The sequence below is a fragment of the Phasianus colchicus genome, chromosome 6, assembly GCF_987193195.1.
Source record: "Phasianus colchicus chromosome 6, bPhaCol1.hap1.1, whole genome shotgun sequence".
NCBI classification, from domain to species: domain Eukaryota; kingdom Metazoa; phylum Chordata; class Aves; order Galliformes; family Phasianidae; genus Phasianus; species Phasianus colchicus.
This window is the reverse complement of record NC_143441.1, coordinates 44886956-44901536: the sequence shown is the minus strand read 5'-3', so window position 1 is coordinate 44901536 and position 14581 is coordinate 44886956. Positions and strand designations below refer to the sequence as shown.

Below are 14581 nucleotides of genomic sequence, written 5' to 3'. Positions count from 1 at the left end.
TGCTTAACCCTTTTGAAGTTAAACTTTAAATGAGTAATATTTACTATAAAATGCTGCTAATTAAGCCATGAGGAAATAGTTTAGATAGCTTAGTTAAGCAAAAGTAATTTATTTGCAATGACTGAGCTTAGAATACATTAAATTTTTATTTTCTTTTTAAAAACACAAAAAAAGATAGAAAAGCCTGATAGAAAGACCTTGCTTATTTAGCAGCATTTACGACTGCAGTAGAATAATGATGATTAGCAAATATAAATGCTGCAGATTTGTAAAGTGAAATACTAAATAACTTAATAACTGAAAACTGAACAGCTTAATAACTGAAAATAACTGTTTATGATCTGGAAAGAAAACTATGCTAAGGTTGACACAGCCTTTGGAAAAGAAGAAACAACAAATCTGTGTTATTTTAAATAGTTCTGCGGATCTTTTCCTTCTTGGGGAAAAAAAAAAAAAAAAAGATGAGAAATTCAGAATTTTTCCATTAAAGCTGATTGCTTTTTCTGCTTGTGGCCCCTCCATACATCTGAGTGATGTGACTGATGGTGGTGATCTGTGCTGCTAGGAACGTTACTGTCACTGCATGAGCTTTGTAATTTCTTTGCATCTGGTTATGACAGTAGCCCAAAGTGTAGCCTACTTCAGACCAGAAGGAGCAAGCCTTTCAAGTTCCATTCTGATACTCTGAGAGAGTGGTGGATTTTGAGTTGGACTGTCAGTACTTTCTTTATTTTCCTCCCCATTTTTAATATTCTGCACATTCAAGTTTATCAGAGAACACCTACTGTGTAGTAGTTTTTTTTGTTTGTTTGTTTTGCTTAAATGGTCCAGGATTGTATTAGTTGTATTAGGTACATTAAATTCTGACTGTATTCTGGGAAGATGTGAGCAAATCCAATTAAAAAGGAAGCCCACAACACAAAAAACCCCACGAGTCAGTATCGCCCTCATTACCATTATGAAGAGATTTGCAAGACTTTTGTTCATTAAAGCTATACTTCACAGACAGATTCCAATTCTGTAAAATATTTAGGGAGATAATTTATTAATTTAATTTAATTAATGAAGTTTATCAGTACAGTTTAATACCAAACAGCCATTGGTACATCAGTGGTTATCAGCCGTCTGGTTGGTGGCCCAGGGTAATTGCTGGCTTGATTGAACTGTTCTGTACGTTGACGCTGTTTTATTTACATAACACTGCTAATCTTACCCTGTGGGTGAGAATTAATTGGAAAACTGACTTAGGGTGTAATAGGAGCAGTCTGTACCCGTGTATGTGCTGAATGAAGATGCTTGGGCTGTACGTAAGGCTATTACAGCACTTCATTAGGAAACGTTCTTGTGTTTTTTCTGAAACAAGAATCACTGTATATGAAGCTTTTACATTTTGAAGCTTCATCTTCTGTTTTTTTTTTTTTTGTCCAGTACAAAGAGACAGAAGCATCAAGCAGCTTACAGAGTGATGCAGCGCATGGCAAGACTGCTTTGCTGCTTTCCCTTCCCTGTGCCACCTTGCAGCTGTGCAGTGCCAGCCCCCTGCCTGGCTACAGTGACCTTTATCAGATGCATGAGCTCCTCTCGTCCTGTTGTATTCTCTTCATTAACTTAAATGGTCTCAGTGGGAAACTGGGCCCAATTTATGGCCCAGACTGAAAATCTTGCCTTTAACTAATTAACTTGTAGTGGTGCCTCAGCTAAATTAAGCTTAATGGGTCATTTAATCTGTCCCATTGCGCAGGAGGAATTTGACGCTTTTTTTTTAAACCAGAGGTGCCCAAAAATACCTTTCTGGCAAGTAGACATAAATCACGTGGCCTTTGTGAACAATTAGATGCCTACAGAGAGAAACAAGGTTCTAAGTAAATGGCCATTATGTTGGTACTTCGGGGAGCGGATAATTTAATTTAGCACGTGTAAAACAGATATTTCACGGGGAGTCGTGGAGTGAATTAACTCTGTCATAACCTGAGCTGACAGTCTTCATTTTGCTGCTTGAGAGGAGCTCATCGTTTCTGTTAGTTGAAAAATGGTTATTCTCCCAAACTGTAGTGATAAATCTGAGTATTAAAGCTTATGAGAAAAATCTATTAGTGAATCCATTATATAAAACCACATTCAATGATCTCATAATAGAGAATTGGTAATATACAGTAAGATTTCTCAAGAAAATTCAGTACAAGAAGATGGGAGGGGGTAAAAAATCACAATTTAAGCTTTAGCTGCTTCCTTTGTTTTTTGAATAGTACAGATTATTGAAAATGAATTAAGAGTGTTGAAGAGAAATGTTTTCTGATCTTTTTCATCTCAAGTGGTCGTGTGTGGTTTTGAGACTGTGTGGACATTCAAGCTTTATATGAACTTTAACTCATCTACAGACTTTGCAGACTAAAGATACTTTATCTTCAGGTTCTGTAAACTATAGAATCATAGGATCACCAAGTTTGGAAAAGACCTCTAAGATCATCCAGTCCAACCATTCACCCACCACCAATATTTCCAATTAAACCATCTCTAATTTTCTGCAGTTTCTCTTCCATTGTTACTTTATGTTGTGTCAATCTCATGTAGTTTCATTTGGAAATGCTGATGTGTAGCACATGTGCATTTATTTCTTATCTGACCGAAGTCAGTGGAGTAAGTAGATTTTGACCTATTTAAATTCTACGTATTCATACTCTTTAAATTGTAAGATTTTAGGTTTTTTTTTTTTTCCAGGTATTTTCATTTTGAAGTCAAAAATATTGAAGCTATTTAAAATTACTTTATTTTTTTTAAACACAGCTGATTTGTCCAGCCTTTGCAAACATGTGACTTCTCCCAGGCATCCTTGCATTTCTATTGTTCACTTTCCTAAAATTATTTCCTTTGACTTTGAAAGCAAAATTCTGTGCTTAGAGCAGGAAGGTAGGGGGTGGTTCTTGACGCACCTTCAGCAATCAGTAATACTTTTTAACAGACTGATGAATATGTTTAGTTTGTAGTTTTGTATTTATTTTCTGGTAACTGTGAGAACATTAGAATTGATGAATTCTTCAGTTTTCATATTTAATAAGTATTTCATATTGACAAAAGATGCTGTATGATAGCATCTTCTACCGACTGCACATGGTGTATTTAACCTGATTTTCAGGAAAGGGATTCACAAAAGTTGAATACATGCAGTGTTTCTGGAATTGGGCCATAAAATGTGGCAGCTGCTACACTTGGCTGCCTGGATTGCCAATACAGAATAAAAATGGGTAAAACTTAGACAAAGGTTATTATAATAAGCTCTTAAGGTTTCTTCTTTTTTCCCTTAATTATTACTGAATGTTGCTAGAATGGAAAAATGAATTACATTATTACAGGTTCAGTGTCCATAATGTTTGTTCATTTCTGCTAAACCTATTAGGTAATTTCCAGGGATGATTGTCAAATTAACAAGTTTTTACTTGGAAGCCCTCTGAGACTTCATGGCACTCTGCCAAATTGCTTTTTCTTTCCGTAGGAGGCTGAAAACTGAAGGTCAGTAAAGAGATTTCTCATCTAAGCAACCAAGACATCTGAGCTATCATTCAGATATTTAAAAGTTAAAATATATATCCTTCTTTTCCTAAATTATCTTGATATAATAAACCCTTCCTTACATAATGCGTAACTTCTACCCAGTTGTCCAAATAATGTGAATTTAGAAGAAAATAAAATTCCCACAGATCAAATTCAGGTTAATTTAAAAATAAGAAGAAGAAAAAAAAAGCTGCATAGTTGGAATAGAGCTTAATTTTACAGTTAAAGCATACGTTTAACTAACTTCTGCTCCAGTAGTTTAAAATTTGACTCAAGTTTGGTAGTGTTTATCATCACACAACTTCTGTGATGTGAGGCTTCTAATTCCTTTTATAATATTGCATATATTACAAGGATTTAAAATCTTCACTTCTTGTAACAAAGGGGATGATATATCAGCAAAAACGCATTGCAGACTTTCTTCCTTATCTTCATTTCTTTTTCTTTGTGTGCCTGTTCTGTGCCAGACTTGCAGTCCCTTTGTGGGTGCACCCACCCTTGGATGGGTGCATGGCAGGTGAGAGCCTGAAGAAGAGTCTGGGTACATGAGAGAAGGCTGTGCTTTAGAGAAGGCAGCAATAAAAGAGCCCATAGGGCTTAAGCAGCCAGTAAGCTAGGATCCAGTGGCATATGACACTATGCAGTGTTTGTGTGTGGGTGTGCTAGGGATTTTGTTTTCCTGTCTTGAAATGAATTGTTGCTTAGAAGCTCTTCAAATATTCAGTAAACACTTAAGAACATTTTACTTTTTTCCTTAATTAAATGTGCACCTCCTTTCATTTTGCCATCTGGCGAATTTTAATTTATCCATGTGGTCTGTAATAAATACTGTTTTTTCAGACAGCCCTTCTTGTCTGTCCTCCCTGCTCTATTTCCCAGCTTCCTACCTCCTGTGTGTATGGTCATGAGAAATTTCAATGCTCTGAGACTGTTGACATCTAAAAGGCAATGTGGACCTGAATGTCTATTTTACCATCTTTGCTAATAGTGATTGGGATACCTTGGAGAGTAGCTAATATAGTTCTTCAATATCAGTAAAATGATAGCTTAGTCAGTCAAGTCCTGATTTGTTTGTTTTTTTTTTTTTACTTCTAGAATGTGTGAATTGTTTTAAATTATGTTTGTTACTTGTCTTTTTTTTTTTTTTTCCTGCAGAGGAAAGGAATAGACTACTTTTAGTATCAGCAAGTTTTTATTTTTCACTTCTATAAAAAGTTTATCAAAATCATGACTGAATTGGTATGGTAAGGTCAGTCCTGTGTGTAGCTGATTTGTAGACATAATTATTTTTATCTGGGTGGAACTACTGTTGCTACTAGTATCAATTTTAAGGTATTAGAATCTACTTGCAGTGAAAAAATTCTGTTTATTAGTGTCAGATGAGTCACAGAAGTGACCTCTCTATGTGTTAATGTGATTCATTACATTAAGTTTCAAAAATTCTCAGAAAAATAACAAACATTGTATTTACTTAATGTATGTTTAATTTTGTGGAATACTGCAAACCTGGGTCTCTGTCATGTGGTTTGTTGCTGAGTAAATGGGAACTGTATTAGATACAAGGATTTATATGCTTGTTTTAAAACTTTGGAGCTTTCATCAGATGTGATTAGAATAAAACCCCATCTTGAAAAAGTATCCTTGAATTGTTTATGTTTGAGGAATGCTTGGCAGTAAAGTTCTGTACAAAGCATTGTGTTTTGTAAATATGCTGTATTGGCAGACGTGATTTATTTGAACTTCCTCTTTCAGGCTCCTTTATAGTTTAGCCTTTAATGCCAGATTCCTGAGGCATCTTTGGTATTTGATATCTTCAATGACTACACGAATGATTACAGGGTATGTACTCCACTATCTCTGAAACTGAATAAAATATATTTAGTTAAAAAGAGAACAAGGCAGGTTGTGGCATGATAGTGCTTGTGGACAATGATTGAAAGCAAAACTGAAAGATTTGCTTTGTTCCTATTTCATTGACATTAGTGGTACTATGATTTCATAAAACTTGGGAATTCAACAGTTGTAAGAAAAAAAGATGGTAAATCTTTATTAAAATACGACAGGTGTCTTGTAGATTTTAGAGTGCTTACTAGCACTAATGCAGTAAATACTAAAGTTCCCAGTACTTCCTCCCAGGTATGTTGGTTTTATCTCATAAACTCTGACTAGTCCAGAAACTGACTGTGCAAGAAGTGTGTTCCATAGGAACTGAAACATTGAACCTGCAGGTTTTCTGTATGCAAAGATGTATATTACTTAACCTGTCTTTGCTTTGCTTTGGTTCTAAACTAGAAAGCACCTGCAGTCTGTGCTGACACCAGTTTGGTGTGTTTTGAGACACTGAGTGAGTTTAGTGACAAGAAGTTAGAACAACTTTATTTTGCAAGAATGGTGCATAGTTATTAAACTGAGACAGCAGTCCCTATTTTGTTACAGGAGATGATATTTAATATTTTTACTGGAATGCTAAAGTTAATATTTTTTTTCAGGTATTTAATTAAGTGTCTTAATTATGAATATTGTATTTTCAGGTCTATGGTACCACTTCTTCAAGTGATTTCAAGAGGTTCTCCAATGTCTTTAGAAGACTCTAGTCGAATTATCCCTCTCTTCTACCTGTTTAGTTCTTTGTTTAGTCATTCACTTATTTCTATTCACGATAATGAATTCTTTGGTGATCCTATTGAAGGTGAGTTTGAATCATAATTGGTAACAGTGCTTTACAAAGTGAGTTTGTGTGAGGCTGCTTAAAATGTTGAATTGTCAGACTTAGAGGACTAAATCCATGCAGTTCAGTTGCTTCTGGGTGATCCTTTGTTAAGAAGCAGGAATATTAACTACCTTATACTTTCTATAAAAGAATAGAGATTCACCACATGCTTCTTATATGGCAGTTCTAGAACAAATGTTCTGCTGCCATATCAATTTGTTGGGAACTGCTCAGTGTCTGGAATTTACAGCTTTAGGATTCCCTGGGCAATGATTTGCTGACATCTGTGGGGAAGGTTTTGCTGGGCTGACTTGCTGATGGTCCCCTGAGCAATCAGCTGTCATCTGGTTCTTTCATGGTGATTGCATTTAGGGGAGAAAAAAAAAAAAGATGGTCTGCACCATGGGAACCATAGCTTTACAGGTTCTATTATGCAAGTTTTTAATCATGGTAATTTACAATGAACTGGTGAAGAGAATGAAGATCTGGACTGAATCTGTAGATTAATTCAAATTTTTAACATAGTTGCTGAAGAAAATAAGAGAATATTGTAATTGTGTCTGTAAACAATTATAAGGTCATTGTTTTTTATAAATATGTACTCATTCTCTTTTTGTGTGATGTTTTCGATTGGTATCAGATTGGATGTGAATACTGGAGTTCCAATGAAATCAGTGTTTTTTAATAGCAAAAAAGAAAACGTTGAAAGAAACTTAAACTTGTGGTTTGTTTAGTTGTAGGTCAAAGACAATCATCAATGATGCCTTTTACACTAGAAGAGCTTGTAATATTATCACGCTGCCTTCGAGATGCATGCTTAGGAATCATAAAGTTGGCTTATCCAGAAACAAAACCAGAGGTTCGTGAGGAATATATTGCAGCATTTAGAAGTGTTGGAGTAACAAAAAATACGGAGATGCAGCAGTGTATACAGACTGAACAAAAAAGGTGGATTCAGTTATTCAAGGTAAGTTGTGTCAGTTTTCTGAATAGCTTAAAATAACATTTTCAGACTTAGGTTGAATAAATGAGGCTGGATACATTTTATTTTTGCTAGTTCTATTTTTTTTTTTTTTTTTTTTTTTTTTTTTTTACAGTTTTCAGGAATGTGAACTCAGGAAGATGATTTTTGGACTATGTGCTGAACTTTGAGTAATTAAATTCAGATAACTATTTTTCACAAGTCTTAGTTTAATTTTCTTATTATGTTTATAAAATAAAAGTTTCTGCATGGAACAGACATTTTGTCCTGAAATCCTGTTCAGCAAGATACTTCATATGTGATTATAGCATTACATGGGTGTGCAGTTCTAATGGGATTATGTGGTGACCTCGGGTACTTCAGTATTGGTGCTAGGCTTCACCACTGGTTTGTTGGTGTTTTACCAAAATGTGATGGTGGTACTCCTTTTGGGCTTGCTGGAATACTAACGAGATGGTGAATTTGGCTTAGCAAATCTAAACTAAATGTACATCATTTCTGGCTATCTACCAATATATTTCTGTTAGTTTTATCCATGTCATTCTAAGGCATAATAGAAGCTGAAAATGTTGGCAGGGAAAAAACCTAATATAGCTGTTGCTGAAAAAAATGGAGTGCTTGACTTGTCACGAAAATTCTGCAGCAAACATATCTAGTCAGCTAAAATTGCTCATTAAAGAAGTGGGAGCAGAAGAAATGCATTTTCCAAATTGAATGGTAGATTTACAGTCCGTTTAATACTGGTGACCTCTCGCACACTAATGTTCAGTTCGAGTCATCAGCTGTCCCTTCAGGTCTTTTATCACTGCTTTTGTCAAGCTATCTATTTAATTGAAAGAAGTTAATTGAATGAAAATGATCAACTAAGCTTGTATTAATATTGCTAATGGAACTTTCTTCTTGGCCATGTTTGGAGAAAGATGTCATGCTAGACTTTAGGAAAGGCCCATTAAGGCTTGCACTTAACCTGATGGGCTAATTAAGGAATGCTTATTCATTCTACAAGTCTAAGATAGCCTCTATCCAGCCTATTCTGTCTGATTTTACAACACATTTCACTTATGAGCATAAGCATTAATAGCAGTGAGAGTAACTGATAATGTTTTGATTGCATTGAATACAGTCCTAATGCACCACTGAATCTGTAATTTGCACTGATTGATCTAATATATGTTTGCACGATTTAATTTAATTACTTGTCTTTAAATTGCCAAATAAACTTTCAATTTAAAGGTCACAAGTGAAAACCCCAGTATGTCTATTTCTCTAACGAGAACAGCATATTAGGAGCATTTCTCTGTTAGCAGTTTATGACATGCCATCTTCTGTTTGCTCTCCTTACTTTGTCTTATTTACTCTTTTGTTAGCTTCTTAAATTTCCAGTGAATTTGACCATATTGTACTTTCATGCAGCAAGTTGTAAAATTCCAAGTTACTCTGTCTCACTTTGGCAGGCAGGTATCAACTTGTATCAAGTGCTGTTTATATTTTCAGGTGCCAGAATTGTCTTCCTTTAGTTGATTTACCTGTGTAAATCTTGAGGGCATCGTGAAGACTGGTTTTACCCAGAAATGCAGTTAGTAATAAAGCTTTGCTTGTTTACTCCTTCGGAGAAGTATTACAAATAAAAGCCCAATACAGTTGAAGTTCACTCCGTTAAGAAGCATGAAATCTTTGAGAGCAACTTTCAAGTAGGTTCCTTATAGTGAGCAGGCAGCAATATCTTCTTCCAAAAAAACCTCACCCTAAAACAGAACTGAAGAAGTTTATAAATTTAAGGTGTTGAAGTAGAAATTACTTTTATTTACACTGTGTCAAATATGAGAGATTTGTCCTTTCTGAAGCTTTTGCAAGGTGCCTACAAAGGCATATTGCTTCCCTATCATCCATTGCTTCCCTAACATTCCTTTTAATTTCTCACATTTGTTTTACAAGTTTTCCATGCCACTGATGTCTGATATGAAGTACATTCCAGCAGCAAGGCAATGGTAAACCTGAAAACAGTGACTGCTGACAGTTAAACATACTTATTGGCTGGCAAATTGGAAGTTTTTGGAAGGGTGTGAAAATGTCTTTATTAAGCAGTATCACTCTTTTTTGGCTTGGTGTAATGGGACTTGTAGTCAACTGCTACAAATTCTGTAGAAGAACATAATTTCACAGGGTTAATTCAAAGCAGTCTGTTATTCCTTAATAAAACTTGTTTTCATGTACTTAGAACTTAAGTTGCTCTTTCTCGTGAATAAGAATTTTGAGGGTTACTCACACCTGTGGCTTTATGGGAAAGAAAGCTTAATTATTGTTAATTGAATGAGTCTTTTCTTTCATTAAAATATATTTTAAATCTTACAAACAAGTCTCAAGTATAGACTGCTAGCATTCTCAGTAACCCATTTATTCTGTAGAAGGAATTCCAGTCTCAGCTAATTTGATTCAGCTTCCTTCAGGTCTTCTTTAACTGCTTGTAAAAACACTTTATTAGCATGGTCTTCACGTGGAAAATTTTCTGTTTTTTTTTTTTTCCCTTAAGTATAGTGGTAATGGGACCACAGAGCTTCAGTGACTCATCTCACCTGCACTGAATTTTATAAGGGCAAGGTGATGAAAATTCCTGTGTAATCAGACAGTCTCCTTAATAGCATTCTTTTGTTCTTTTATTCAACAGGAGCTGGATCTTTAAAGGTCTTTTGTGTAGTATCTAGACACAGATTCCTTTAGAAGGCCCATTAAACTCTGTGTCACTCTTTGACACCTGCCTTTTAATGCTGTCTTTTAGGAACATTACTTCAGAAAAGCTGTGTGTTTTTCTTCCTTTCTCAAGTGCTGTAGTTCTAAGTTTCAAAACAGGTGTGTGTTTATCACAGCAGCAGTAACTTCTTTGAGGCTACTAAGTTTTAAATTGTATTGATTCCACTTAATTTTATGTAATGTTGGTTGAAGTTGATTCTGTCTTGCACAAATACTGCACCTACTTTGGGGAGAAGGCATACAAGCAAGTATGCCAGCACTTGTGATGGAGTAGATGTTACCTTGATACTTTTCCTTCTGTTGTGGATTGGAGAAAACTGCCAAGGAAAGTAGTACAATTGCAGAGACACTCCAGTGACCATGACAAACATTTTTCCCAGCCTCACAATTTTTTATGCAGCTGTGCATAAACTAATTTTCTGTTGTTTTCTCATTTACAAATTTACCTTTCATGATTTGAGCTCCTTGTGAATTAAAAAGAGAATTAAACATCATGGTTTAAACTAATATGCTGTGCCTTGTGGTTGAGTGGCATAGGAGTGTAACATCATCATGCACTGTAAGTGAAGATGATAAGCAAAAATCTGTTAAACCACTTTACCAGATGGCTTCCAGGAGATTGCTTATACTTTTTCCTGGGCTTACTGACTTAACATGCTTGAAAGGCTTATATTTAACACATTTTAGTTTGTAAATAACATTATGATACATACGTACATATGAAATGCAAATTGTAACCCACCACCCTGTATGTGTATTTTCAAGACTGTAGGTGCTTCTTAGGCTTCTTATCCTGACCACTAGCATAATATTGGCTATGATTTTTTTTTTTAAGTTGTCCGTTTGTAGTCTGCTGTCAGGCATGCTTGGGCTGGGCCCTTCTCAGTAGGATGTTTACTTTATGAATCTGTTAAATCAGATCTCTTAAGAATCTTAGAGTTTAACTAAAAACAGATAGAAATAAGTGAGCTGGTCACACTAGGAGCTGTTTTAATAGAGACAGGGTCATTGAGGGTATAGTTTATTCGATAAGCGATAGATACCTTAAGATAACTTTTTTTTCTAGCTAGCTCTGACCACAATAAAAGGAGCCCACAGTCTCTTTTTTTCAGATATAGAGCTTTTAAAAATACCAGCATTTGTTTTTCCACATGGATAGTGACTTCAGTGAGGTGATATAATTGGCAGGTGCTTATGACTTCCCTGAGGCACCTTTAGCTGAAAATGCTTTAGTTAGTGCAGCAAATAGTACTAGGCACATCTTTCATGTACTTCAGAAATGTACTTTTGGTGTCTCTTTAATGCTTTTGCCCTCCCCTTCTTTACTTTCAAAACTGATGTTCATGACTTCTGTAGAGTTTGACCATTAAGATGCACATCATCTGATCTTCTGCTGGCTAGTTAGTTAAGTTCATTAACTGTAGGCAGAAATACCCACTGTAATTGATTGATCCCTACGATTTGTCTAGTGTGGTGTGGTGTGATATGTGACCTTTGCTATCTTGAGATGGAAAGCAAAAGTTCCATTCTTCTGTGGATCGTTTTCATTGAAAAATGATGCATGGAAGCTTGAGAGACTTTCTTGTGGACAGAGGAAATTTAGCCATCTGCCAGATTGTTCAGAATCTTAGATTTGGAATGTGATGTAATAAAGAATAGGCATATATCTGTCTCAAACATGCATCTATTCGTATGCTTAAGGTTTTAAAAGCCTATATATGTAAGTGGGGAAAAAAATGTAGTTATATAAAGCAGAGTTAAATGACCTAGTTAAGTATTATTTCTGTAAAGGAGTAATTCAGTGCTGGTAATGATTTGATTAGGCTTTGCTGAACTGGCATTTAACTTTATAGGTGTGAAGTCGTAGGGATTACTGAGTCCTAGCTCTTAAAATTTGAAATGAGACTTTAATAAGGTAGGTTTTTTTGGATTACGTATTAGTGAACCACAGTTACTCATGCTCTAAGGTTTTTAAATATAAATGTAGACTTTAGTAAGTTAGAGTAAGTACTGATTTCATGCATTACTAATTTTTTCTCAAGTTTTAGCTTGTCATTTCTAGAATTTCACTCACAGTACTAAGAGTATATTGAATATATGTATTTCTAACATCTAGGTCATCACAAACTTGGTGAAAATGCTGAAAGCAAGAGATACAAGGAGAAATTTCTGTCCACCAAATCACTGGCTCTCAGAGCAAGAAAACATTAAAGCAGATAAGGTACGTGTAATTATATTCTTTTTCATAGAGCATTACTGGTGATGAAGTTTAATTTTTGATTCCTAACAATATCAGCAGTGTTGATATTTTGCACTTCTAATATTGTTTAAAATGTGTAGTAACACTGCTTATCTCTGTAGTATAGAAGTCTTGCATCTGTTAAGAAGCTTCGACATTAAATCGCTTAACCAGGTCATAAAGTAGGACCCACACTACAGTGCATTATTGCAATTAAGCTCTATTTACAACAGAGAGTTGGAAACTGTATAGCTTTTTTTTTTTTTTTTTGCAGTTTTTCATATTATTTTAAGCTCTTAAAATAGAAAGACAGTAGTTGTTCTCATACAAAATCATACCTCAAAATTTACTTCCAAAATAGAGTAAAACTCAGTTGCGTTTGCTGTGCTTATCTCACCTAGAGCTCACTTTTTTCCTAAAAGCCTTTGAACAGAATGGAGTTGCTTGAACTTGTGTATGTATGCATGCAAACACCAACGCTGTTATGAATGTGCACGTACCTCCTTTGAATCACTGAAAACTTGGATCTTAAGCCAGTCATATCTGAGGCAAACTACCGTGCAGCGCTAGATGTTCTAACAGTTGGAGGTGTTGTATGGCAATGGAAAACAATAAATTCTTCCATTTATTTTTCATTATTGCTTGTTTGCTTACTTTAAGTTTGAAATTTCCATTTCACTGTGTGATAGTTCTTCAGAGTTGGTAGGACATAATACCCACACACATTAAAGAAAGTAGTCTTAAACAGAAGTGTTATCTTGATTCTCAATTCAAAGTAAGAGAATTTGTTTTACATCTCAGAATTCAAACTCTACTTCTGTAGAATCTTTGATATCAAAATTTTACATGTTAATCTTACTAGGTTACACAGCTCTACGTGCCATCTGCTAGACATGTGTGGAGAGTCAGAAGAATGGGAAGAATAGGACCACTGCAGTCTACTTTGGATGGTAAGATACAATCTATGCAACTTTTGCTTTACTAAGGCAAAATAAGCTTGCCTAATGCAAAGAAAACTTACCTTTTGCAGAGTTGAGCTGAACATCTTGTATAAAGTTTTAATAATAACAGAAGGCAAAGCAGTCATTTATAATCTTGAGTGTGTTTGTATGTCTTTGGAATATTTATTGTGTAACAGCTTCTCCAAGCTGCTGGTTTTGCTGGCATTGATGAGATGTAATGGTAACAAGTGATAAGTGTTAAAAAGTGTGAATATGCATAAAAGGCAGTGGCAGAAGATAAAAAATGCATACATTTGTGCAATATACAAAATAATAAAGTTTTATTTTTACTGTATACGTATTTATTATAACAAATTCTTGGTATCATGATAAATATTAATTACTGTTAGTAAATATTGTCTCTGATTGGACTTTTTTCTTTGAAGCACTCAAAATGAGAAAACTTTATGGAACTTCTAAAGAAGCATTTGGGAATTGGGCTAACTTAGTATCAGGGAAAACTTACACTAGTTTAATTGCACTAGTGCACTTTTTGAGTGTTGACAGTCTGTTTCTGCTTTTCAGACCTTTGTATCTTCACTGTTCTAGAATTTTACCTTGTTATGTTCTAGTTAAATCACAAATACTTGGGAAGATCTTAATAATAAATTAAAAATGGGACCTTTTTAGCAGCAAAATGATTTGTCTGTGAGAGTCCATACCTCTCTTTGAAGATGATGTCATTTGCTAGTGTCTTAGCCAGGAACAGCAGATCATTTATAGAAGACCATAGCCTTTGAGGCTGCCATAAAGCTCTGTAGAACTAAGAGATTTGTCCAAGTTTGAAACCTAAGGACTTATTTTTGTTTGACAAAAACAAAATTGTTTTTGTTATTGTATGACAAATTTTGTTTAAATGGTTATGATGATATTAGTCTAGTTATTAGGTAGCAACTAGTTGGTCTAGTGTAAGTATTCCTGAGAATTCTGAATCAATTTTTTGTTCAATTTAGTTTCTCCTTTTGGAAATGATCAGTTGTCAGCAGTGTATAGTAGGAAGTCTTAAAAACAAGTGCTTAGTAAAAATTGCTGAAAATCTGTATGTTTTTTAGGTATTGCCATGCTGTATTGTCTCAGCATCTTTCAAATGCAACTTCCTCCTGTCAGAGCTGTTCCATGTTCGTTATTCCTAGGTTCTCATCCACCTCCTATTAGTCTCCTTCCCCTCGGACCTGCAACACCTCGACCTTGCTCCTTTCTTTCCCTTCCCAAAACTGCATCAGTGCCCTCTGTTTAATGAGTTAGCTTGATTTGGGTGACAAACATGTAAGCTGATGTACTGGGCTGATAAGAACTGAGATCTCCTTGCTTTTTTTTGTAGTCTGGTCACTAAGGGAATTTCTGTTCTCAAG

The 14581-nt window shown here is 35.0% G+C and overlaps 1 protein-coding gene across 1 annotated transcript in view; it reads left to right on the top strand.

Annotated features, from left to right (window-relative positions):
* The window catches only part of UBE3C (ubiquitin protein ligase E3C), a 66476-nt gene that overhangs the window by 21364 nt on the left and 30531 nt on the right, over nucleotides 1-14581 (top strand). The window contains exons 11-15 of the mRNA XM_031615959.2: nucleotides 5302-5388; nucleotides 6081-6238; nucleotides 6994-7226; nucleotides 12106-12210; nucleotides 13091-13178. Of these exons, the coding sequence (XP_031471819.2) occupies nucleotides 5302-5388; nucleotides 6081-6238; nucleotides 6994-7226; nucleotides 12106-12210; nucleotides 13091-13178 (671 nt within the window). The remainder of the gene's footprint in view (nucleotides 1-5301; nucleotides 5389-6080; nucleotides 6239-6993; nucleotides 7227-12105; nucleotides 12211-13090; nucleotides 13179-14581) is intronic.